Genomic DNA, 27,214 nt, shown 5'->3' with positions numbered 1-27,214 from the left:
AAAAAGCACTAAACTTGGCCTGCAGTTGCCTTATCAAAGACTGCAGAGGTAGAATATTGCAGAATTCAGTTCGCACAGCGTAAAAACAAATTTGCATATTACGTAGCATTACTAAATATCGTTCATATTTATTGAACAAAAGAATTAATAAGAAACTGCAAAAGAAGCTTTCTAAAGATTATTCTTCTTTGAGAGGCAAAATTTCAGGTAAATGCATTATTATGAAAAGATTCTATTATTATTTTTTATCTTAAAATACTTAATCGTATTTCATGCTTGCATTTTATTTAAGTTTTCTAAAGCAGATACAGTATTATTAATATGTCCTTTATATTATTAAATCTATGTTATAAATTTTCTGAAATCATCGTTAAACTGTTATAAAGGATTAGGTTATCAATAAATTGTCCAATTATTACAATATATGCCTAAATAATTCATTTTTCCTAGTAAAGAAAACGACAAAAATTTCTGAAGGGCTTCAAATATTTACGGTCGCTCAAAAGAGATTATCATTAGAGATGGATCAGTGGAATAACAAAATTTTTTTTTTAAATACTAGATGGATACTCATTTAGACTAACATGGGATAACGCTATATATTTTCTGTATATTTGAAAACGATTTAGTCAAAATATGCAAAGGATGTTTACACATTTTAGAACGAATTCTCGGCCGTTAATTAATGTTTAAAATGTGAATATTCGAACTGATATAATTCTCTTTGGATTATAGTGGTTTTCATGGTAGAGAACGTTTCGTAAAATTTCAAGGAGTACCAGTTTCTCTTCTTCTTTCACTACTTTTCAGAGTTAACGAATTGTGAATTTTTTGCTCTTTGAATGAGCTATTTGCGAGAAACCAAAAGGAAAAGGTCCATAGGTGAAACTTCAGCGGACTTCGCAAGATTACATTCAAAGTACATATATAAAGTACTTGTATTAATATTCCTTTTTTTTTTTTTTTTTTTTCAAGGAGGCAGTGGCACCTTTCGAAGTAAGAGCTGTTGCTCTGTCTTCACAAAGTTTCACTCTTTGAAAATCATTCTAATAAAGTAATGTAATTTCTGCCGTAAATGTCGTAAAGCTACTTACAATTAAGTAGAGTACCTTCTCCATGTATAAATGCAACAGCTATTTTTGAGCTGTATGCCGATTTCAGAAAAAAGACAGGAATTAGAAATTTAATAAATTTATAATCTGAAAACATAATGGATTTCATAGCGCACATTCAAATGAATTTATCAACGTTTCCTTGAAGAGTTTCTCTAAATATGCATGTTCTAAATACTTTTATTTATCTGAAGAAGTAATTTAAGCTTTATTGCTATTTTCTAGCATGTGAAATGGGGAAATGTAAGTAAATGGAAGCTTCTGAAATGCTTCAGTAATAAATATGCAAACAAATATTAAACATCACACAATATGAATTTGTCTACACATCGTGCTATGTCAATTTAATATTGAGAAGGTAAATAATTTTTGCAAATATTTTAAGAACTAACATTATTTGCAATTTTTATCTAATAATTAGCTCTTTATTTGTGATAAATAGCAAAGACAATTACCAAAGCTGTTAAAATTGAGAGACAATTTGCAAGAAATAATTTTACAAATACTAAAAAAATTATTTGGGAAATCATTAAATTAGAATCTATATATTTCTAATATCTTTGTGTGTTTAAAATGAATAAGACATTTCCCTTTATTGCATATATTTCACTTTAGCTTTTTTTTACCTCTTGAATTTAGAAGTATAATATAATAAAATAAAGTCCAAACAAGTGCTGCATTGTCCCATCTATGGGATAATCATTGCCATATAAATTTAAATTCGTTCGATTTCTTTCATGTTCGAGTGAAACCTAAGGCACTAATCCTACTATTCATTTTAGTATGGAAAGTATATTGCTCATATTTTGGTCTATCAATTTTATATTAGATCTTAATTTAATATTTTTTATTATTTAGGATTATTTATTATTTATTATATTAGTGGAATGCTCAGTAAAATACTTTTATGACTGTTTCTTTCCGTCACTGTTTTCTTTCAGTCAATAGAAACAATAATTTTTAGTCTTATTTCTGTCACTTTTAGCAAACGAGAATATAAACTTCGTATATTATGCAAACCGCATTGACTGACTTCGGAATTTAATTCTCAAGAGTAAAGTATTTCTTCCAAAAATAAAATCTTTTAATATTTCACTCAAATACAATATTAAATGTTAGATAGAAGAATTTTGATGGTGACAAACAATTATCACTGCTTAAAAAAAATCCATCGGATTTCTGCAAATTACTCCATCTATAATTTACGCAAAATTAAATTATGGCAAAGCACGCGAAGTTTATTTCGAAGTTAAAGAAATGCGAAGTTAAAGAATGTTTTTGCGAAGGACGTTCTAAAGAAATTTAGCTTGCTTTCATGTATGTACACTGCTAAAAAAAAAAAAAAAAAAAAAAAAAGACAGTTCGATATCTCCCGTTCTACTGGGCCGATTGACAAAATTCAAATTGCATTCTTCATGTCTCGAAGGCGCGACTTAAGATATATATTAGATTTATATATAGCACTATTCTAACATAGGTATTTTGACACAAAATCGGACTTTTTCTGAAATACCAATTTTTTTACATATTTCGATTCTGCAACTCAAATTACGCCTAAATATGAAATTTTGTAAAATTTGGAGCAAAATTTACGGAGAAATTCACAAATTTATGTTGGCAATTTTTTTTTGAGTTTGCGCCAAGAATAGTTCACTTGGCGAACTTCTTAATATATGGCAACCTAGTTTCCTTTCCCGTGAGAGGGAAAAAGTCACCATCGTTCCTTTTTTCCAAATAATATTCTTTATATTATATTTTCAATTATAACTTATTATTTTAAGTAATTTTTTCTTTTTCGAATTTCATTTTAATTGTTTAAGTTGCATGGTTTTTTTCGAATAACTGTCTTAAAAATTTCTATTTACCTATTCGAACTGCGTAAAGAAAAACGTGCCGCATTTATTTTTTTTCAAATAGTTTTCTTTATATATATATTTTTTTCATAGTTATTATTTTAGGTAATTTTTAAATTTTTATACTTTTATTTTAATTGTTTGTGTTGCATTGTCACTTCAGATAATTGTTTTAAAATTTTCTATTTATTCCTTCGAACTGAGCATTTTAAATATATTTATGAATATAAATTTTCCAGAATTGGATTTTATTTATTTGAATTGTGTTTCTTTCGGAAGAATACTTTGTAACCCAGACTACGATGCGTTTGAAAACTGCATATATTAAAAGAGAAAATACATTAAAGCACAGTTAACACGAATTTCAATGTTTCGTTCAGAAATGATATATATAAATAAGAGAGATTTATAACCGACATTTTAACTTAGGATGACTTGCATACACTGCTTTAAACAGTTTTATCATTGTGCTCATTGCTTTTCACAATTTTATCCTACATTTGGATTCTTAAAATGTTATTCATATTTTAGTCAAATATTTTATTTTTGAAATCGCAAGAATCAAATATCATAAGACTGAAAGGTTTTAAATTTAAAAAAAAAAATACAAATACTAAATTTTACGCAAACATTTATTTTTTCTTCTCCTTTTCTTCAGGCACTCTACTTTATTGCATGGGCGTTTTCGTGGATTTTCTCATGTGTAACGTGTATGCCAGCTGGTTTCCCTTAGAAAGTTCTTCACGAAGTATTTGGTCAGAGCCTTTATCAGTCTTTAGAGGCTAAACATTTTGAAGGTATGAAATGAAGGTATGACTGGTTTCATCAAGAGGTTTTGGTTTATTTAATTATGACAAAGCACACTAGGACCTATCTGCCTAAGGGGAGGGATGCCTTCGTGGAGGACTTTCTAAGGGAAACTGGCTCGCATACACGTTACACATGGGGAAAACCACGAAAATGCCCATGCAGCCAGCCCGTTCGCGGGATTCGAACCTCGGACCGAACTACCAGTGTTCAGCGACTTTACCGCTCGGCCGCTGTTTCATCAGGAGTAACAAAAAACATCTTTAGGTGACATCCATATACATCACTGGATAAACTCCTGAATCTTCAAATAATTCGACTGAGAAAATCATGGGATTCTCCATTTATGATACGATATGATGTTCTATAACGTAATTTAAATTTATACAACCATATAGTTTAAAACCAGTCGCTCTTCACTTTAATCTGCAATGATATCGTTTTTGTCTTTTCTGTTAGCACAAGCTCAATTGATGGTATTTGCTGGTGTACACGTCCAAGTGTTTTCTCTTTGAACACCTAAATTTTTTTAAGTATCCTGAAAGTATATTCAAAAGCATCTAACGTTTTGAAACATCTTGGTATGTCTGACAGCTTACATTTGTCCCTAATTTTCTTCTTTCCTTCTACAGTTATTTTCAGTGCTAACACAAGAAAATTAAGATTTTTCGATTGCTAGACTTCCATAAATTTTTTATTCTTGTCAATTTTTTAAAATTTCAATTACATGAATTGCGTTTCAGCTGAAGACAGCTTTTCATTTTCTAGTCATTTTAACTATAAATAAAGTTTAAAGCGAAGTCCAAAGGATAAATATTTTAATTAAAAGACTTTTGCTAAATGACAAAGAAATAAAACAGTCCCGCAGGGTTTATTCTGTACCACCGAGTAACCCGATTCTTATATCGGCTGAAACAATCTAAATCATATTAAAGATCATGTTTTTTTATACAATCTATAACGCGAGAAAAAATTAAGAGCATTAATATAAAAGATTATATTTATATATATTTTTTTAAAGCTGGGACATGAACCAAACTGTCAAACTTTTAAAGTTTAATTTACAGGGTGGTTATAATTAAAGTTCCAATTTGAAATGGTCATAAAAGGAAATCTACCGGACCAAATTTTATCAAACTTGAATCGTGTAAAAAGGACGTTATGGGAATTTTCCGCGGAAAAAAAAAAAGAGTTCAAAAACCCACCACCAGGGGGGAAATGGCGCTGTATACAATATTGTTAAATGAAATAAGACATGAAAACATCTGTTTAAAATGTGTTTAATAGTTTCCGAAACGTGTTACAAAGCATGTTCAATGTAGCGTCCAGCATTTTCCGAAAGCAAGTTAAATCCTATTACTGCATTCTCAACAGCAGCTTTTAGCATATCAGGAGGAATGTTACGGACATGTCAGTGTATCACATTTTTCATTTCTGCCAAATTGTTTAGATTATCACCATAAACAGTGCTTTTGAGATAACCCCATAGATAAAAGTCACAGAGGTTGTGGTCTGGTGGGAAGAGGGGAAGTATTGGCTTATAAGACATTCATTCGTGAAATGTTGCCTAAGTAACTGTGCGACAGACGTGAGGTATGGCCCAACCCTGCGTAAAAATCGTAGTATCTAAAATGTCACGTTACTGCAGTTCATGTATCACGAAACATTTTAACATTGACTCTAAGTGAGCTGCAATCACAGTGGTCCAGCTGTCGACTGCTCTTCAGAGAAAAATGGTTCAGTTATAAAACTAGCTGTCATTCAACACTAAACGTTGTGGAATGACTGCTATGCAATCGAATGCATTAAGAGAATGCAAGGGAACTAGATAGATAACATGAGGGATTTCTTTGGCCCAAATCGATTAAAAGCGTTTTGAATCAGTATCTTCATGTTTTAGGGCCGAATTCAGGCTTCAAAAATTACAAATTAGAGATCTGTAAGAAAACGATTTCCGGATTGTACGCACTTGTGGCGAGTGATTTGCGATCTCACATTTTCTAATCGCTAATTCGTCGTTTCACGGACGAATTTCTCACTTACACGGATGGCTCACTCGACTTTTATTGAATTTAACACCTTTAAATTGTAATTTGCCTACTTCAAAGTTTCTTAAGGGTATACAACATATTAAACCCGCGTAACAAAAGGTTAACTTATATTCCGACCCATATTTTGTTTAGCAATATTGCATACAGCGCCATTTCCTCCTGGTGGTGAGGTTTCGAACTTCCTTATTTTCGCGGAACATAAATTCCCATGACCTCCTTTACACGATTACGAAGTTTGATAACATTTGATCCAGTAGTTTTCCTTTTATGACCGTTTCAATGTGGAACTTTAATTATAACCACTCTGTATATTATTAAATTTTAATTTGAAGCTATGCGTTATATGTATACCATGCGTCAATTTTTCCCTTTTATGGAAAAATAAAGAATCGAAGCAAATATACTTAGGATAATGGACCAAAACTGAAAAATTTCCCCTCCCTCCGAAAATAAAATATTGAAACTTCGACCTTGAATTTATTGGGTTATCGAAATATTTAATTTGACTTATCTTTTAAGTCCTAGTTCCGACAACGATTCCGTCAAAAATTCTGAATTACTTAAGCTGAAGTAAAAGATTTAGTATACATTCACTGTATCTTAATAAAGTAATCATAGTGTAATAAAAATAGATTATAGAATTTAAGCTGATGCAAATTTTTGTCTCACTGCACAACATGTAATGGAAGAGAAGGCTTGTACAGATCTGTTTTTGTCTAAAAGTAGATGTCATACTCCTTTTTTCTCTTCAATGTCAAAAAACTTTCCTTTGAGAGGAAACTTTAGTTTTTGGGAAAGAAAAAAAATCACAAGAAGACAAATTTGAAGAATATGCACGACGATTGAGTACACGTACTTATTTTCGGAACACAAGCGGTTCTCCGACTGGTTATTGAATAATGAAAAGTTGCATTGTCATGCAATACAAAACATTTGGAATACGTTTTCTGACTGAAAACATAAGATTAAAAATCATCTGCTTAATTCACAGCCAACTACTCGGGAAATTGCAGAATCGTTTTGATCCTGAGCTTGTAAGACAAACCTAATATCACTGGATTTAAACACTTCTTTAATCTTCTTAGAACGTTCCTTCTTTAGCTCATATTCCAAGAATATTAAGTGAACACAATTATTGCAAAAGAAATTGACTATTCATTTGCACTACGGCTTGGTAGTTTACTAACGAGTTAACAAAAATTCTGCTTTTTGTGTCTAAGAATACAACAATATTTTAAATGTTTACAAATAAAATATTAAATTGGAGATTTAATTGGAACCTTACCAGTTGCCTAGCATTTTAAGATTGTTAAATACTACTTGTTTGTTGCGAAGTCTAACCCAGGTTGCATGGTTGGTTTTCGTTGTTTTTTAGGTTCTCTTTACAAAGGTTCTCTATAAAAGCATCTTAATCAAATAGCTCCCATGTTCTTTCTATGTTCAGATAACCAACTAACCTAGTTTAAGCGCGATTTCCAAGTGAAGTTACTAGCAAAACCTGAATACTCATTAAAACTCACGTAGCTTGCCAATCGAGAGTAACATGAAAGATACGGCGCCAATAATTGAATTGCTGTTACAGTACGCTGTTTCTAAACTTAGGTGGTCATTCCTTAATTAAATAGCCCACCAGCGGCCGAGCGGTAAAGACGTTGAACACTGGTAGTTCGGTCCGAGGTTCGAATCCCGCGAACGGGCTGGCCGCATGGGCATTTTCGTGGTTTTCCCCATGTGTAACGTGTATACGAGCCAGTTTTCCTTAGAAAGTCCTCCACGAAGGCATCCCTCCCTTTAGGCAGATTAGCCCTCGTGTGCTTTCCCATAATTAAATAATCCAATCCAATCCTTAATTAAATATAATTGATTTATAACTTCTACTAGAGCTGATGGTAAGAATTGAAGTGCAAATAAATAATATCGTGTGCAATCTTGATTAATATAAAATTTAAAATATTTGCATAGAAAAATATTTCCATTCAGACAGAAAGTTTTTTGAAATATTTGCAATTACTTTATAAGAAGAATTTATTAATAAGCGTAGTAATTACTTATTATATTACTGATGATTAAGATTCAGTTCTTGACAAGTACCTTCTAAATTAGAATTTTAAGGATATAATGAAGCACAAAAATACATTTTAGGATAGAAAATGAGATTTTTTTATGTTTTAAAACTTCTTAAATTCATTTAATAAACATCGTATCCTCGTTGTTAATTGAATCCAGAATGATGGATGTCGTTTATATAATTATTCTTACTTGTCCACAGAACCTGTTGACTTATCCAGCCATTAAGTAGCTGCAGATCATTTCTACATAACCATTGAACTTCCATTAATTCAGTCTCTAGAGGGTTGTATGTTTATATCATAATTTAACTTTTATAAAAATGATTATTCTAAATCTTATGTTTCTATAAAAATATACTGTGCCTTAAAAATATGGATGATAGTATCAGCCGCTCTTTCAGCCACTTCAAAAGCAACAGTTTGTTTAGAAATAAATTATGCTGTTAATGTCATAAAATTCAAATAAACATCAAACGAAAATTCTCAGTTTTAGACAATTCGATTTAAACGAAGAAAGTAGCAGACGACTAAAAACTTACTCTTACAAAAATTTACTCTTATTTTTTTTTAAAAGGAAGATACAGATAAATTTTAAAAAATAGTTAAAAATTTGAATAATATCATCTATAATTTTAAAAAATAGATTTTCATATAGTATTAATAAATATTTATTACGCATCACTGAGGGAAAAAAATTCATATAATCAATTGCCCGTAAAATTTTACTTGAAATTTAAGGTTAAAAATAGCTGTAGCAATTCACTGTTACAAAAGACTGTAGCAATTCACTGTTACCATAGACCACATTTGGCGTTATTATCGCTCAAAAAAAAGATGCCAAATTTCAAAACGCGAAAATATGTAAATTCGTGTATATCTTAGAAAATTTTTGAATAAAAAAGTCTAATTTTTTGCAGATATGCTTAGAAATACACCTACTTTAAGATGATGGTAAAAGTTTTATAGGTTATAATTCAAATTTTTTTTCGAAAAATTTATAAAAATTATTTTAAAATAGAAATTTTAAAAATAAAACACAAAAAATGGGTCAATTTTATTTGGAATGAACCTAAATTTCGAAATGTGAAAGGAAAAATAATAAAAGTTTAATAAGAAAAGAGATATATTAATAAATATTTACCAAATTCAATTAACATTGAGGAGCTAAAATTTTGAGAACTAATATTTTAAAAACTACTTGTACGATTTTTACAAAACTTCGTATTCTGGCATAATTTGAGTCGTAGAATCGAAATATGGAAAAATATTGACATGTTATTTCAGAAAAAGTCCTATTTTGTGTCAAAATGCCTATGCTAGAATAGTGCTATATATAAATCTAATATATATCCTAAGTCGCGCTTTCGAGACATGAAAAACGCAGTTTGAATTTTGTCAATCGGCCCAGTAGAACGGGAGATATAGCACTGTCCCTTCTTTCTTTTTTTCTTTTTTTTTTTTTTTTTTTTTTTTTTTTTTTTTTGAGCAGTGTACATAAAGAATTAGAAAATCCCCATGAAGCCATCGGCCGCTGATGGGTACCAGCTAATATGATACTTGATTCTGGGAATGCAGGCTTTTAATTAACCTCAATAATATTTACGAATAATTAATTACATTAAGTTAATTAAAATCTTTATGTTTGAAGGTAGTATTTTAAAAAGATAATTTCTTAAAATGGCTACTATTTGGTAGTATCATAGCCCAATGGAATGTCAAATTACGTCATTTCTCTCTTATAAAACCTGAGAGTGAAATGAAACGCGGATTGAAGAGAAGTGAAAACTAAACATGTCTGCTCTTAAACTGGTCATTTTTACAAATGAGAGTCATATAATTTTTTTGGCTTTTATTTTTGTTGATATTCCCTTTTGAAAAAAAAATTAAAACTTTTTTTATAATTAATGTATAGGTTTCAAATGTTTTGCCAGCATCTATTTTTTTACCTTTGTTAAAATCAATATTTGTATTTTTACAAACAGTTAAACTAACAGCTAGTTAAATTTTTCTTATTTTTTCCCTAGGCAGGACAGCAAAATCTTTTATTAAATTAATAAATTCTTCCAATATTCCATGCGTGCATTCAACGAAGTTTGAAACATCAAACATCTCAAGATACTTTTAAAATGTTGGCCCTTGAGACTAAAAATTAACTTTTGTTTTACATACCCATGGGTACGGGGAGAACTGCTTTTGATGGCGAGGTAATGAGGTAAAGGGTATTTATGTAATTCGAAGATAGATTAATGCCCCAAATTTTAGCTATGAAAAAGTGGTCATCCTCTCGGAGTACAGGGCGGCACTATAGGCTATTGGATCAGGGGCCTGACCAATCTTCGAGGAAATCCTTGAATACCGTATGCTTTTGGAGAAACTGAGACTAGGGAATAAAGAAATTGTACCAAAATGGATTCCCAGTCATTGCTGCCTTTATAGTAACGATCAGGTCAAAAATTTGCAAAACAAGGTTCATAAATTGTTTAAAAGATATCTACAAATTGTTCTTACCATTCTGCAAAGCTGTACATTCGATAATTTTTTACACAAAAATGGAGAAGTGAATTTACGATGCGGGCAAAGCAAAATACAGAAATTGTTTGAAATTTATCTACAAAATGTTCTTACCATTCTGAAAAACTATACATTCGAAAATATTTTCAAGAAAAAGGGAGAGGTGAACTCACAATGCGTGTCTCAACCAAGAGCTGGAGGGACATCTTGGAAAAAAAAATTACCAGACAATCCGCGGAAAATAGCTGTGGCCAGTTTTAGCCTTGAAACTGATCACGACTGCTTGGCGAGCCATCTCTATACTGTTGGTATTCTTATCAGCCACACTGCTCACGTTACGGCTTAAATGAAGAAATGGAGAGGACCCACATCGGAATGTGCTCAGAGCTCCGTGGAGCCTCTGAGGAAGAGAGGTATTGAAGCACTGGAAGAAAAATGATGAGATACTGACTTTTTACATTTGTTCATAGAGTTCTGTTGTGTTTGGCTTATTCTGTAGCATTGATAATAAAAATAAAATATTCAATGCTTGTTGTGTTTAAGATATACAAAAAAAATGTTACAAAAATATGGATATTAAAAAATGTAGTAGCAATTTAGAAAAATGAATTTAAATATATTTCGCTGATACATAATAACTTGCATCTGAAATTTGCACTCATCTAAATTACTCAGGTTGTCTAATATATATATAGCAGTGAATTGTATTTTTTGTAGCTTAAGATTTTTCTTTCAAAAATGTTCCACATCTAGCTCATTTTACCCTGGAACATCACTAGAACAAAATAATAATAAGTACCATATAAAAAATATGATTATAGTCTTATTGATATCGTTTATTTTGTTATGATTCTAGACTAATAAATAGTTGGTTGTTAACCTTGCAGATTTAAAAGCCGCTTTTCGATTAATTGGCAACTATTGAATATTTAAGTCTTTGAGAGGGCACTATTAATATCCAATTCACAAATGCTGAGGATGACCGCGTCCTCAGCGTAATTCAAAGATCAACTGTACATATATGTTATAAATTTATACAGTAAAAATAAATACATTTATATGAATCAAACAAATAATATTTTAAATAAGGATATTAATGCGATTTGTTTGACTACTACTTATTATTTATATTTATTTATTTACGTCTGTAACAAGTTGTGACGAGGTCACATTAAATTAATTATTTACTACGTTATGGCAATATTTAGATATTTGCATCAGATTCCATTGGTGACAGTTTCCTTTTTTCGCCAACTTGTGTTGTAAGGTGAGGAACAGATTTCATCACACAACTGTTGTAAGTGGAGGAAAGTATTGCATCAGACAACTGTTGTAAGCGGAGGAAAGTATTGCATCAGACAACTGTTGTAAGTGGAGCAAAGTATTGCATCAGACAGCTGTTGTAAGTGGAGCAAAGTATTGCATCAGACAACTGTAGTAAGCGGAGGAAAGTATTGCGTCAGACAACTAGCGTCTTCACTTCTGTTTGCCTGGGTAGCTGAAGATATTTTGCGATTGGTTGCCTTCTGACGCTGGATTTTTTTTCATTGGCGGCAAAACTTAACTGTGGAACTTTATAAAAGGCGGTCATTTTTGTCCACCTGGGAGAGAGGAGGAGGAGGAGATTGTGAAGGTGCGAGATGAAGATGCTGCATGGAGAAAGACGGTAAGAGTGGGGTGAAATGCAAACTTTTGGAATTTATCGCGCAAGCTTTCTTGGTCTCCCAGTGTGTATGAAGGAAGCGAGATTTCTTTCTCTTTAATGCTGTAGCTACAAAATTTAAGCTAATCTCTTTTTTTTTTCCCGGGCTTGGCATTTTCGCCCGGCATCCCGATGAAGAGTACCTGCATAGGATTGAGCTGAAATATACCAAGTCTTCGAAGGGCTCTGTGGAAGAATTGATCTATCCTTTTTTTTCTGAGTGAGGAGGCCTCATATCGCCATGTGACACAACGGATTCAAAAAAAAATCTCTTCAGCATTGTTAGTATTCAATAAAGCAAGAATTAAATCTGTTTTCACGTGTTTGTCACTCTCTCGTCACGGCGGGCTATAGACCTGGATCTTATCCTGGGGTAAGTTGCCACTATATTCCTGTTTATCATAACATGTGACATATACTTTTGCCACCACAACCAACTAAATAAACATTACCACACAAGTTATCTTTTTTTTTCTCAAATGCACTTCTTTTACCCCACTGCATGAAGAGCAACATATCTCTTGCCAGACCTCAGTGTTCAGTTTTTTCCTTTTTCTAAAGTCCAAATTTGCTTAATGTTTGGATGTTTATAATTTATGGACAAAAGTTTCTTGAAATTAAAATTGCTTAATTATTGTATTTAACATGGATTTAGTATTACATGAATTTAAGAAAAACCGTTCAGCAATATTCTGAACATGTTTATTCCTGATTTACTAAGTTAATGAGTTATAGTTATAAATTTGTACTTTAAATTTACTAAGTAGTTGTACTGTAGTCGTAGCAATGGTAACAGCAGTATTAATAATCGTATGAATAGAATAGAGGAAAAAATCGTTGCCCTTAACTGCTTATTAATAGCAAGCTTTTTCGTTTCAGATAATTTCATATCAGAGACTTCATTATGAGAAAGACATCGTGTGGAAAAGAATCATATTTCCAACCCCCAAAGGGAATGACAAGTAAACCACAAATCATCAAAAATTTACTCATATTGTCATTTGGATTCTTACTGTTATTTACAGGTACTGACGGACTGTCGGTTTTGCAAAGTACAATTAATCGAGAACAGGGCGTCGGAGTCGTTTCTCAAGCCGTCTTATATGTTTCGTTTTGTATATCTGCTTTACTTTTTCCTAAATATGTCATTCAAAAAATAGGATGTAAAAATACAATTACCCTATCTATGCTTACTTACCTACCTTACATATCATCTAATTTTTATCCGCATTGGATTCTGATGATACCTTCTTCAATACTTAGTGGCTTAGGGGCATCTTTACTTTGGGGAGCTCAATGCACGTATCTGAATGAAATTGCGAAACTCTACTTTCAGGCTTCGTCAAAAAAGTGTATCTCAGATTCTGCTAAAGATGATGAGAACAAAATCGTTACAGGAGAAAAGAATTTAATAAGAAAATATTCTCTCTCCTTTTCAAGATGTGAGAGCGATAAAAACCTGAGAACTCGTGCCACATGTTCATTGCCAAGCATCTTAAAAATACAAGAACTTAAAATTTCTGATCTAAAGAGTAAGCAGTACGACATCCCCAATAATATGCTACATAAGGAGGAGAATTACTCACCTGTAACTGTTGCAGGCAGTAGCAATTTTACAATACTAAATGATGTTAAAAGAAGTACTGACAATCAGGATATTGGTTTAAAAGTTGGCTCGAGTACTGAAATATCTGTATTAGATATGAAAACCCCATCTTCAGTAAGCGTTCAACATTTCAAAGCAGCGCATACTGATAGTGGCATTTCTGATCTGCAGTATAATAGCTCAAGTAAAATTCAATCGTGTCATGAAGCTGTTTTTTCACAGTCTGAACAAAAATTTGATAACTATCCCCAAGATGCAGCTCAGTTACCAAATAAATCTGATCCCACTATTAAGATTCATAATCAGCACTCCTTGGTCCTAAGCAGCACTGCTCTTGTTAAAGAAGGACCACGGATATCCTACTCTCTTGATTCTACAGTAGCTCGCTTTTTTGGCTTCCATGGTTTGGCTTATTTCTCAACACATATCTGGAGCAATTTAATGTCTTACTATGTTTTACAGACTGATGATACGTTCCAAAATAACAGCAGCAATTATAGCTGCGTATGCGGAGCTAGCGTTTGCAATATTGAATCAAAATGTTTTGAACATAATTTAGCAGAGCCAAGTCTGCGTTTGAGATACATTTTGACAGGTATCTGCTCTTCACTCGCTCTTTGTGCTGTACTCTTGATTGCCTTATTCTTGGACAAACTAGAAGTAGATAAAAAAGAAATAAAATTTTCTTTGGATTTGCTGATGGCTACTTGTCGACTAACTAAAAAGAAAGAGCAAATTCTCTTGATTCCTTTATCGTTTTACGTTGGTATGGTGCAAGGGTTTTACTCAGGAGACTTCACAAAGGTAATTTAAATGAATTTGTTTTATTAAGCAATCGTTATATATTGTTTAACAAAAAATATTGACTTAATTTTTTTAGCTTAAGTTTGCTGTTTTCGTTATTTGATTTTTTAACATGAAATGTTTTTCAAACTTGAACTCTGAATTTTTCTGAGAATTATTCGGAATAGATATGAATATACTTGTCTCGAAATGTCAAACATTTAAAAATTTAGCTGTTAGCATTATAATATACGCATAACATACTGCAAAATTGACAGGATTTAACCATACCTATCTGTGGAATTACGAAAATTCGAAATCTAATTTTAAAAGTCTGTAAATTAAACAAGATGATCGATTGATTCAACGAATAAGTGAAATGGTACGTAATGACATCTAAAAAGCGAAAAATACATACTTCGTCTATTAATACGTAACAGCTTAAAATGAAGGAATGATTTAGAAAAAAATATACGATGGAAATTTAATGTTTGAAAGGTCAATTCTGAACATAAAAATTCTCGAAATCTTGAATCTTACTGGAACGACGTCTCCTACTTCAGCCATTTTAGCGCGTTCTCAATAGTGCATGTTTACATGATCGTAAATATTCTGATCATGTGTTGAGTGAAGAGTAAAGATAATATTTTCAAAAGTATATATGTATAAGACATTTTATTTTTTTAATTAACAAACTGAATGGAATTACAAATTCAGAAAGCAAAAATCCCCCAATCCCTGAACAACAACATATTGCTCAATAATGGTCGTTCTAGCTGGGTTTAAATTCTGGCAAAGGAGACCGTTACGTAAGCATTTTCATGCTGTTACCCATGCACAACATGAATATGAGCCACGTTTCTTTAAAAAGTGCCCCTTTCTTTTTTACGATTACCAGATTTTTCGGAACGTTTTCCCCTAACAAAATAATTACTGCGAGTATTTCAACTGCCGTCATTTTTTTGAACATATAACAAGCTACATGTCTTTTTTTTTAATTCTTATTATTGTTGTTGTTATTTTTTCCTTCGTCTTTTAATATGCCAGAATTTTACCGCCTTTGCTTTATAGTCCAGTTATATATGACTGAGGTATATTTCAGATTCACTATTTGAAAAAAATATACCTGATTTCAACTCAGATATATTATCCGATTCATTTTCATAGTCCGTCTCTTCAACCGATGAGGCAAGGATTTCTTCTGCATCTTCAACAATATCCTCTGGCTTAAAATCTAATTAAAAGTGCCTGGCGGTATAATCTTGGAACAACATTTAGACTATAATGTATTTATACCACCAAACAAAGATATGATTTAGAATTAAAAGTCTAAACGTTTAATCCCATTATTTTCATAAATTTGGGACATTGCAAGCTAAAATAATATTATTTTCAGCTTACAGCTTAAAGTAATATTATTTTCATCTTACTAGCTATTTTCAGCTAGTTTGAAAACAGTTAGCTCCCACTCCCAAAGAAAAAAATTTTTTTTTCTTAAAGCGAATATAAACTATGCCCACAAAAGTTCTTTTTATCCAACCTTTATTTCCGCAACTGCTGATCGTAGAAATAAACTTCCAAATACAAAAATGGTTAATAAAAAAATATTCATGTTTTGTGAGTTTTCAATTCAAAGAGATTAGTTTTGTAAGAATTACGAAATCTAAGGTTTTGCGCTTTCCTTTGGTCTCTATAAATATATTTTAGAAAATGTTTTACCCATTATAAAAAATAAAACACAAAAAGTTTGACTCCCGTACGACAAATACTGACCGAGATATTTAATTTCAAAATATGCCATTCTGACATTATTTTCAGTTTGCACTGAGAAACCGATTAATAAATAAACTAGAATAATTCAAGGTTTGGGTTTTCCCTCTTATATGCCGTTTAATGATAAATATTTGAGATTTTGTTGGTATTCCGAAAAATATTTTCACGCAAATAATTCATAAGGTTTCGAAGTCTAAGAGTACGTTACAAGATACTCGTAGAGTTTTATTAGTTTAGAATCCTACAAAAAATTCATTAACCTACAAATATTTTATTTTTATTTTGAAATACTGCAAATAGTATTTATTACAAACTGAATACGCGCTGACATTGAAACATAGCGATGTTTTCTGGAGCACGAATTCTTAAAGATTCTGTGAATAAGATATCCATTTTAAAATACACTATTGAATGATTTTTCATAATAATCTGCACAGAAATTCTCGTTATTTATTTCTCAACATGCAAAACATTTTTCTAAACTAATACTTTATTTTAGTTACATACAAATGCAAACATTTTAATTTATGTATGGCCCTTGAATATGATTCCAGATTGTAATATCAAATATCTCAGTGAATTTTTGTCGTACGGGATTCAAACATTTTGTGTTTAATTTTTTATAACAAGCACAGAATTTTCCTAAACATATGTATAGGGACTGGGGAAGGTATAAAAAGTTACATTTCGTAATTTTTGCAAAACTATTTTCCTTAAAACTTCCAAATGAATCTTTGCGTCATTTCAAATATTTTTGTTACTAGAAAAACATGGCTTCGAGCAACAGTTGCAAACATGAAAGATGGGTAACGACATTTGTGAAAGCGGTGTATAATAAAGTGTAAATAATTTGGTAATAACAAACTTCAAAGAATAGACCGCAGTGTTTTGCCCGGTGTATGATATGCAAATGCTCTCTTGATTTACTAAGGCTATAGAACGAAAAGAATTCTTAATGCACGCCAAATCCTGAAAGAAAATTTACTTTTGATTACTAATCATTATTTTGTAGAGTCATTAGTTTAATTTCGGAGGGAGAAAAATGAAAAAACATAACCATGCCCTCACTAGGATTCGAACTTCAGACTTCCCGTTTGTCAACCGCATGCGGTTCATATTGCATCACCAAATCACACTGTAAAATATGAGGAATTTTCTTACACATCATAAGGAAAAGGTTCTTTAGAATTCTTGATTTTTTTACTTATTTTGTTCCTTTTGTATGAATTTTACAATTGATTTAACTTAGAGATTTGTTTTTAAGGGTGCAGGATCAACTGTACTTTTTTCCAGAATCTGCTTTATAATTCACTTCTGTTATTTTATTAAATCAATAAAAAAGTATTTCCGTTAAAATATTAAATGTATTGAAACTAAAATTATATGTAGAAAACATCAAAAGGGTTTCCTATTTAAGAAACACACAATATTGAAAGGATTGAGAGATAAATCGATGTTAACAGGAAACTGAAAATATGAAAATATAATTGTTTTTGACTATAATGCAGCACAATTTTAAAGATTTTACTGAATTTTTAAGGTTCAAGATTTTATCAGAAAATTCGCCATTAGTGATCAAAAAGTTTATATTTAATTTTTTCTCGATCATCTACAGAATATTAGTAGCCAACCACTTTTTTTACTTCTTGTTAGTCTAGACGAGTAGGTTTGTTATATTTCTCGAGAAATTTGAGAGCCCAAGCGTTTAAAGGCCTTCCTTGTTAGTACGGCATCTCAAACGTTTTAGTTTCCCCCCTCCAACGTTTTTACTAGTTATTTGATTTCGAGTTTTCTGATCTGCAATCTGTTTGTGCTTTTTTGTTCGTAAGTGAAGCTTTTCAATCTTAGTCTAAATTTTTCAATTTTTATTTCCGTTAGTTTTGTTCTTTTCGCCGACCTGTGCCTCGTAAACTGGTAAGTAATTATAATGTATAAAATATTTTGGACTAATTTTCATTAACATTTAATGAAATCTCAATTTTTTTAAACCTTTAATCTGTATGATTATTTGTAAATGTAACGAATGTAATGTAAAATGTAATGAAATGTTTAGAATGTAATTTGACACTTTTTCCTGTTTAAATTTACTACTCAGTAAAGTACTCTTACATTTTTTTAAATTTTTCTCATCTTTCTTAAGCTGTTTATTGGGCAGCTTAAATCTACCTTATGTGTTGCATTTGGAAATAGGTAACCAGCATGTCTTGTTTTAAAATCAGCCATTTCGTGTCTCCCAGAATCCATCGCTTTTCGAAATTAGAGTATTTTAGCGTACCATTTCAAGCCTAGTATAGAAGCAATTGGCATTAATTTATACGTAAATGGCTTTTGGCTTTCTCTACATTTAAAAAAACAACCTTTGTCAAGCATAAACATTCCTGAAATCTAAATAACAGGAATAAAATAATGATACATATAAGCAAAAGTAATTTACATATGAGGTCGCTTCCCTTAAAAAAAACTAAAATTACAGCCAATTTCGTTATTGCTATTTATCAGTTTAATGTATACAGTAAATCTTTGCCTATCGCGGACTTGCGAAACGCGATTTTGTTTATAGGCGTTATCTAAATTATCTTCATTTAATTTTTCCAACGCGAGAATTTAAATTAGACTTTGTATACTGCAGAGCATCGGTCATGATGTGATAGTGTTTTTAAATGGTTTAAAATTTCATTCGTTAAACGATCTAATATTATTTAGAAGCAAACCCTGAGCCTTAAAGCCCCTAAGTTTCGATAATGACCTTAGAATGCAGTACTGAAGCCATCACAACATTGAGTCCAAATGTAGACGTTTCATTCCTGCCACCAAACACACCGCTTCTTTATCATCATGTAAAGGCACCATATAAATATCCAAAGCCTATGTCAGGCAAGTTTACATCTGCGCAAATCTGTTACTAGATGAAGGAAAGCAACCGACACTAAATGGATATTGAAAGCTCTTCAAAATAAGATACGGCATAGAAATTATTAAAATCGTATGGGATCAAGTGAATGTATTCAACAAAGAATGCTTGTTGGCATCGACACGAAGTTGTAAACATTTTGAAAAGATTTCTATCGACTGAAAAGGAAGTTCATGAAATCGTACAGATTACAAAGGCAGCAGGCGGTGAAGGAGTTTCAAGAATGCAAGATGGAGGAATTAGAGAGTTATTCGAGAATGGCGATCATGAAATGACAAATTGACAAATGAAGAATTCTATGATCTTATAACACCAGCTGACCCAGAAAGCAATAAGTGAAGAAGATAACGATAATTTAACGCGCAAGAAGTTAAACGAGTTGTTGAAAAAGGCACAGAAAACTGTCTCATTTTGTAACGGAGATTGACCTAAATGAGGAAAGAAGAGGATACTTTATGAAACGCATTGAAAAACTTTTGCACTTTTTACCGCAAAATTTTAAATAAATTGCGTCAAACATTGTCCCAAGTAAAAATCACCAGCTATTAAATAAAATAATTGTATCATGTACCTATTCATTAAGCAGAAACCGAAATCCCTTTGTTTCATTTTCCATTTCAGGTACAATAATATTTAGGTTCGTCTAAATTATGCATACTTTGCATCGCCTTTTTCCATAGAAAATTAACTTTTCGGAACGCAAAATTATCATACACGCAATGTGTTAATGACGTAAACCCCACGTATTAGAAAGGGCTTCTGTATATACTTTTTATGTTCCTTCTAGCCGTATATCAAAAACTGAAGAATGTTTTGTTTATTTATGTCTTGTGTTATTTATGTTATTTATGTTTATTTTTTGTCTAAGAGTGTATTTTATAACACATACGAAGAAAAGGGAGCTTCGCTTCCGTGACTCCATTCAACTTAATGGTCAAGTAACCTCTTCAGTTCCACTAGCCGGGCTTTGGAGGACGGGCGTCTCACATGCCACTCTGCCCATAGAATTGCTTGCGTATCTCAACAACTTTTAATCATCCTGAACAGAGGCCTCATCTGCATTGTTATCAATCTGTTCGCTTAAAAATCACATCTTTCCCGCAGATTTATTTTCTGCATTCGATATTTCCACGCGTTTCCATTACTTTATTGCATTATTCACCGGCCAATTCACCAGGGGGCCTATTAATCATTAATCGCTTTCTTATCCGCTTTTTGCTTTAGTGTTGTACTGTGTATAAAAAATTACAAAAATACCAAAAAAAATTTTTAAATTATAAAATACAGGAAAAAAAAATTCAAATCTGTTAAAAAGAAATCGGAACTTATGATTTAAATGATTTTTCCTGTACCTTATCTTTTTTCGAGCCATGTGGCTCCCTCTAAATTTTCCTTTTTAACTACTTTTATGTAATGTTTCTATTTCTGTTCTCTGTCTAGTACATTATGATGTTGGAGGTAAACGGTTTTGAACCATAGGTACTCCGTAAAATATTATCCTTGGTCCCTGACCTCTCGCTCATTGGTCGCCTCTTTTTTTTTTTCCCTTTCCGCTTGCAAAATCTAAAATCGTCCAGTCGCTACTTGATTTTCTCTGTTATTTTAGAAATATAAATACATCATAGATAAACCCTGGTGTGCTTATCTGCCGCCGTAATATAGTGATGTGTAAAATATAGCCTACAAGAATGTTAAAAAATTAATGTGTTTAATGGCACAATTGTCTGAAAATCATTTATCAGTCTATTATATTTTCGGTACACATATTTTCTCACGAATTATGTCTTTTCTACGAGATTTTTATTTACATTTAACTTTTTATTTGCTAGCGTTTTTAGTTTTATCTGAATTTCGCTTATTTTTCCTCAAATATATTTTTTTACGTCTTATTTTGATTTACGAATTGTATTAAGCTAGATTCTCAAAAACGACTACTACCTGTATACATATCAGCAGTTTAATTGGATTTATGTGCATTTTTCATTCAAATTGATGCCCGTGATAACAGGATCAGACAACATGTGTTATCGCAACTAATCAGAATTTTGTTGTTAGGATTTAAATACTAACTGTAAACAGAGTTCATGAAAATATTTCATGAAAACAGAGTTCATGAAAACAGAGTTCATGTCATTTATTTTGCAGCTACTGATTCTAGATATATATTTCCAGTAATAAAAATGCTTTAAATAAGGAAAATATTCATACAATAGCATTTTAAATACGAAAAGTCAGTACAATACACATTACCAATCTTACATTTTATACGATGCGCGCCCCGTATAGTTATATTTGATAGAAGTTTATATATATTCTTAAAATTAAAATACAAAAACTGACTTCCATACGACAAAAGTTAGTCGTGGCATTTGATTCTAAAGCTTGAGATTATTCTCAGCGATAGTACTTGCACATAAATGAATGATGTGAAACTTGCGCATAAATGAACATGAAATATCAGTTTAAAGAAAGATTTCTTATGTAAATAGATTAGGAGAAGCGCACTGTCATGAAAAATTTTCATCAGTACATATTTTCCTATAATGGAGATCTTATTCACAGAACCTTATAGAATTCGTGTTCTAGAAAACAATACTGGCATATGGCTAGTTCACAGTATTATTATTAACATATTTTTTAGAACTCGAAGACTTATAATGACATACCTAATGCAACGAAATTAAAAGTTAAAAGGAGTCACAAAGGATTAGGAATGAATGACATTAAGCAAAAAAAGATCAATCTCGAATTATTTAAATTTAATTTTTGAACAAGAGCGCAAGTTATAAAAGATGTCAAAAATACCAAATTTTGAAATGAAATATGTGGGTCAAATTGTTTTCAAACTAGTCAAAATTCCTGTGCTTTGTTTTGCAGCATCAGTCGATATTTTATTAAATATAGCTATAGAGACCAGCGGACCATATCAAAAGTAAATCAAAGATTTCGTAATTTTTAAACACTCATTTTCTAAAATTAAAAATATAAAAACATGATTATTTCCAAGCATTTATATCCTTGGAAGTATATGTTTCCGATTGCAACTGTTGGGAAGTAAAATACAGTTAAGAAAAGGCTTCTATGCATATGCTTTCATTTAAAATATGTATGAATTTTTCATAGAATAATTTGTCACAAAGTTTAATGTAAATAATAGATGAAATAAGTCTATTTACAGAATGCATCTGCAATTTTATATCACGAAAAATAAAAGCATAGGGCACCTACATAACGAAACATACTAAGTGAATTGTGTCAAATGTATAGGCCATTATCATTTTTAATTAATTATGGGCGCTCAACGCTTTTATTAATCGCAATAAAGTTATTGGTGAATACTGTAGATATAATTATTTAACCGATTATCCCCATTAAATTGTATTTGTCGCCTTATCAATGCGCCAGCTGTCATATCCATTTTAATTGAAAGTTCATTATATAAAAACTTTTTTAATTATATTTTATTTTCTGTTTTTCAGTTTCAATCAATGATGAAAAGTTAGTCATCATTAAAACACAAGCAATAAATTATAAGAAAAAAATATCTGAAAGCTTTCAGATTTTTATATTACGCCCAAAAGGCCGTTTTTTTAACGTTTTGTATGTTACCCCTGCTTATTAATTATTATGTTCTTCGCACTTAAAACACATAAAATCAATAGCGATATCTGAAAATACTTTAACAGCAAAAAATCTATCTTTCGAATTTCCGATAAACAGTCTCGCGCGCTGGACATAAAAATGATTTCTGCCGTACAATGGGTTACACCCGAAAACATCGCGGCAAAAACACCGAAACGTCGTGGAGAAAACAACGCAAGGCAAAAATGTCGTGCTACAAAACATCGTTTGAGAAAACATCGTGGTACAAAATGTCGTCGTCGAAAATTCTATTAAGTGCTATAAGTTGCATTAATTTTCTATGCTTACGTTTTCTTCTTACTTTATCAGCAAAATTTATTAGTTAATAAAAACATGAAAGTAAAAATTATCCTTCCTTCCATCTTGCGCTCACAAATCATTGAAAAAAGCATGTTGATAAAATATTCGTTAAAGTTTTACGAAATTTCAAATAGGTTATAAAACATATTCGAAATTCAAAATTCGGGCTTCCAGCTACCCATGTTCGGTTTGAGGACTAACGCTATTCAAACTTTGATGGCTCTAGGTACTGTTTTTTTTTCCACAATGCGAGTAACATTCCTGCATTTATGCAGATTCCTCATTATGTAATTTCTTTTAAAATAGTAATACATGGCGATAATATTTGGTGGCAACAGTTTGAAAAGTGAATCGGCGCAAACTTTAAGTGCGCCAAGGTAGCAAACGCAGGATATTGTGAGCGATTAAAAATATTTCAGCAAGAAACGTTTTTTTAATCCTGTCTATTTCAGATTGCAATATATTAAAAAATATGTAGAAAATCCCCCCCCTTTTTTTTTTTTTTTTTTTTTTATGGTCGTTCGTAATCCAAAAGCTGACGAAAAACTTGTTTGGAAATTTGTGAAAATTTGAAAACATTACATTCGACACATTTTTAGATGTTGAAAGTTTAAAATCATAGACGTGAAGTAATTTTAAAAATATCTAATTCTCTGGTAGAGCAGATGAAACAGCAGAAATGTAGAACAGATTTTAACATTGGAAATAAAGATGTTAAATAAAGCAAACCTTATAAACTTAGTGAAGAGTAGAAATGAAATTTTAAAGAATATGATGAATGGTAATAAATTAGGTATAATTTATTTTCTACGTCGGAACCAATTAGCTCCAAATTTATACAGGCAGCCAGAAATTGCTTTTTGAATTTTCTAAGAAAAACTTCTTTTATTTAATGAACCATGAAATGAATGATCTGTTACTGTTGTAAAACTAAAATTAACTAAGTCGTTTTACAGCAATACAGCAACCAGCAGCTTTTTCGATATATATATGCGTGTGTATGTATGTAAAATGTAAAATATCTACCTTTCTAATAATGAATTAATAAATAGTTCATTAACTCCTCTTCTAACTCCCCGCTTAGCAACGCAATAACTTTTCTAATATAATCTTTCCGTAATTCTGAAAAGTAATCAGTCATCTGATCTCTGTTACTTAATTTTTCCTAGAATGCAATGAAATCTTAATGTAGTATCCGAATATTAATGTTTTGTTTGCGAATTTAAAAGATAATTTTGCTAGATTCAGTCGGCCGTAATAATGCTCTGATAGTGTCCGTCCTAGGCGACAATTATATCAGTTGCATGTTTACCAATACTTGGTAACTTTTTTAATATTCTTCGAATAGTATAGTTAGTTGTTTAGGACCTAAATTTAAACTCTTAACTCGTAAATATTTTAAATCAGTTTTTGTGTACTAATTGTACAAGAAGAGAAAGGTAATTTTATTAATTGGGTTATTTATAAACATCGAAAGAAAATTTAAAATAACCATCAATTATTTTTTACTGTAGTATTCGCTTAGTGCTTCGGTATTGACAGATAAACAAAAGGCAAGGATTCGTATGGAAAGTCTAGAAAGTTAGATCAGTGTTTAGTTCTAACCTTATAAGATTTAAGTAATCTCTCGTATGTAAAAGTTACCATCCTAGACATCTATTCCTATGGAATTAGGTAATAATAGAGGAAATGCATCTAGATCTCTTGATTCAAATGACAATAATGAAACATACCTCGCTTGGAAAGCTCAGTCGTCAGACACCGTTTATCAGTATACTTAAAGAGTTTTCTTCAGATTTCTAATTAAATTCCTCATCTAATGGTTTTTCGGCTTCATTATCTTAAAGTATGTATATTTCGTTTAATGATAAGCTATTCTATATACTTATTCAGTTCTGTTAGTGCCAAATGCTCATTCTGAGGGAGAAATCAGATATAAAATATATCATAAAGGGCCGATCAATCCATGAAGAAACCTAGATATCACTCTATCAACTGCGATGCTTCTAATAAATAACTTTGAGCAAGTTACTACTATTTTCTTATTCTTCAAATCTGTATCGTTTTATGAAAAATGGTTGCTATATGTGACTAGTTTTTTTTAATTAAATACACCAAAAGCTGCTTCTTGATAGTTTCGATAAAACAAAAAAATTTATAATATGTCTCTTTTAAAACCTATTACGAAATAATAATATTACAGGAAGCAAGCAACAGCAATGAAAATTAAACTATACTTCTACCTAAATTTTAAAAATATTAATTTATAACTAAACATTAAAAAGGGATTAATTTTTCCTTAAATTAATATTAAATGAGGTTTAATTGTTTATTGAACTTCACCCTCGTTTCACCTACGTTTACAGAATAAATTTAAGATGCCATTTATTGCTTTGATTCTCACAAAACCAAACATATGATACAATTAAAATGCAATAGCTATATAATTCTATTACATGAATATTTATTCTTTAATCATTATTGAAGAGGAATTATAGCAAAAACAGTGCTTTTTCGAGTATTGAAATGCAATAGCTGTATAATATTACATAAATATTTATTCTTTAATTATTATTGAATAGCGCATTTTAGCTCAAACAATATTATTTTTTCTAGTATTGTCTACTGACTGATGCTGAAAAATAAAGTATCGACCTACCAAAAGGCATTCACTGTTAGGGGTGTGAATTGCCATTTGTCAAACATAGATCAAGAAATAGATTAGAGCGAATATAATAGTGGTTCTGAACCCTTTTTTTTTTTTTTTTTTTTCCCTCATGCGTCGCTTTCGCTATTGCTAGATGATCATCGCAATACTCTCTTTACAAAACTCGAAAAATACATATAAATTTAGATTATTCTTAATGTGTTTCATAAATTAAAAAAGAAAAAAAAAAGAAAATGTTGATAAATACGAAAACTTGAATACAGGTAGTTTTTTAATATCCATAAACTAAATACTTAACAAGTAAATAAAAGGCTGCCCGTATCCCTCCCTGAAATTATAAAATTCCTCCCTAGCTGAGAACCCCTGAAGTATAATGTAATTATCTTTCGACGGTATTAAGCGGAGTGCACTTACGCTCTACTAAATTCAGAAACTCTGAATTATAACAGAAATTGAAGGAGCAAAATTTTATTTACGTTTTCTGTAACGCCCACTACATTTTTTTTTTCAGTCATACATAGGATGTGCGTGGGGCACGTACCACATCGGTTTAGTTACGGTTTGCTATGGATCAATTTGTGCCTTATCATCTACAGCATCTGGATGGCTTATTAGAAGACTAGGGAGATTAACTATCTTTTTGACAGCAGCTCTAATCAGTGGAGCATCTACTATCCTATTACTAAGCTGGGTTCCAGATCCTCGTCAACCATTTATGTTCTTTTTGGTTGCTGGATTATGGGGATTATTTATTGGAACTTTCTGGTCTCAGTTGCGTGGTAAGTCTCAGAATGTCTTATAAGAATAATAATTTTTTATTATTATTATGACCAAATGTGTACTTTTGGAAATTATGAAATAAATAAATTGGCATTATCGTACATTTCTCCAATTTCTGCCTTCTTCTTCAGCTTTCTATGGTGTTCTCTTCAAAGGAGATGAAGAAGCTGCTTTTGCCAGTTTCTATTTGTGGTACTCTTTGGGATTTGCTTTATCATTCGCATACAGCAACTATCTCTGCACTTCTCTCAAGATCTACGCTCTGTTGGCTTTTTCTATAGCTGGAATTCTTGGATATATTTATGTTGAAATATCTTGCTTTAAAAATAAAATAAAATTTTGAAAATATTTGTTTACTATTTTAATCATACCTTCTGGATGAAAAGGAATTTTTAAAGCAAATTTACGTTTTTGTTAGATAGACATATGTTACAATCTAAAAGCTTTGATTCTTATACTTTGTACTTGGATAAATAAAATATATATAAATTCGGAATTTTAAGGAATGCAGAAGTTATTAACATTTTATTGCAGAAAATTTAGTCCTGAGTCTCTCCAAACTGAGACCTTGCGAATTAAGATCACGCAGTCTGAAATCTATTAATGGTTATACGTTTAGTTGAAAAACAGTTTACATTCTTTTTCC

The 27,214-nt window shown here is 31.1% G+C and overlaps 1 protein-coding gene and 1 long non-coding RNA gene across 4 annotated transcripts in view; one reads left to right on the top strand and one right to left on the bottom strand.

Moving 5' to 3' along the window:
• The window catches only part of LOC146999128 (uncharacterized), an 83,697-nt gene that overhangs the window by 27,533 nt on the left and 28,950 nt on the right, over positions 1 to 27,214 (bottom strand). The window lies entirely within an intron of this gene.
• Positions 48 to 27,155, top strand: LOC118183129 (N-acetylglucosamine transporter UNC93A-like). 3 transcript variants are annotated; one of them, XM_085817112.1, is made up of 5 exons: positions 48 to 207; positions 12,985 to 14,515; positions 18,146 to 18,181; positions 26,300 to 26,567; positions 26,700 to 27,154. In XM_085817112.1, the coding sequence occupies exons 2-5, from the start codon at positions 13,010 to 13,012 to the stop codon at positions 26,909 to 26,911; spliced, it is 2,022 nt and encodes a 673-aa protein (XP_085673238.1). In that variant the 5' UTR covers positions 48 to 207; positions 12,985 to 13,009; the 3' UTR covers positions 26,912 to 27,154. The 3 variants fall into 3 exon arrangements, with proteins under 3 accessions (XP_085673238.1, XP_085673245.1, XP_085673243.1); XM_085817117.1 differs by lacking the exon at positions 48 to 207 and adding an exon at positions 12,032 to 12,478 and having other exon boundaries at positions 26,700 to 27,155; XM_085817119.1 differs by lacking the exon at positions 18,146 to 18,181 and having other exon boundaries at positions 26,700 to 27,147.

Source organism: Stegodyphus dumicola, chromosome 1 (genome assembly GCF_044657685.1).
Source record: "Stegodyphus dumicola isolate Sdum_Otavi_A_Nest chromosome 1, ASM4465768v1".
Lineage (NCBI taxonomy): Eukaryota > Metazoa > Arthropoda > Arachnida > Araneae > Eresidae > Stegodyphus > Stegodyphus dumicola.
This window is presented reverse-complemented; position numbering and strand designations above follow the sequence as displayed.

Excerpts from the sequence above, each read along its gene's own strand:
- LOC118183129 (XM_085817117.1), top strand. The coding sequence starts at position 13,010 with ATGAGAAAGACATCGTGTGGAAAAGAATCATATTTCCAACCCCCAAAG. Across the intron at positions 18,182-26,299 it reads GACCTGTGCCTCGTAAACTG|TCATACATAGGATGTGCGTG; the intron begins GTAAGTAATTAT and ends TTTTTTTTTCAG. Across the intron at positions 26,568-26,699 it reads TTTCTGGTCTCAGTTGCGTG|CTTTCTATGGTGTTCTCTTC; the intron begins GTAAGTCTCAGA and ends CTTCTTCTTCAG.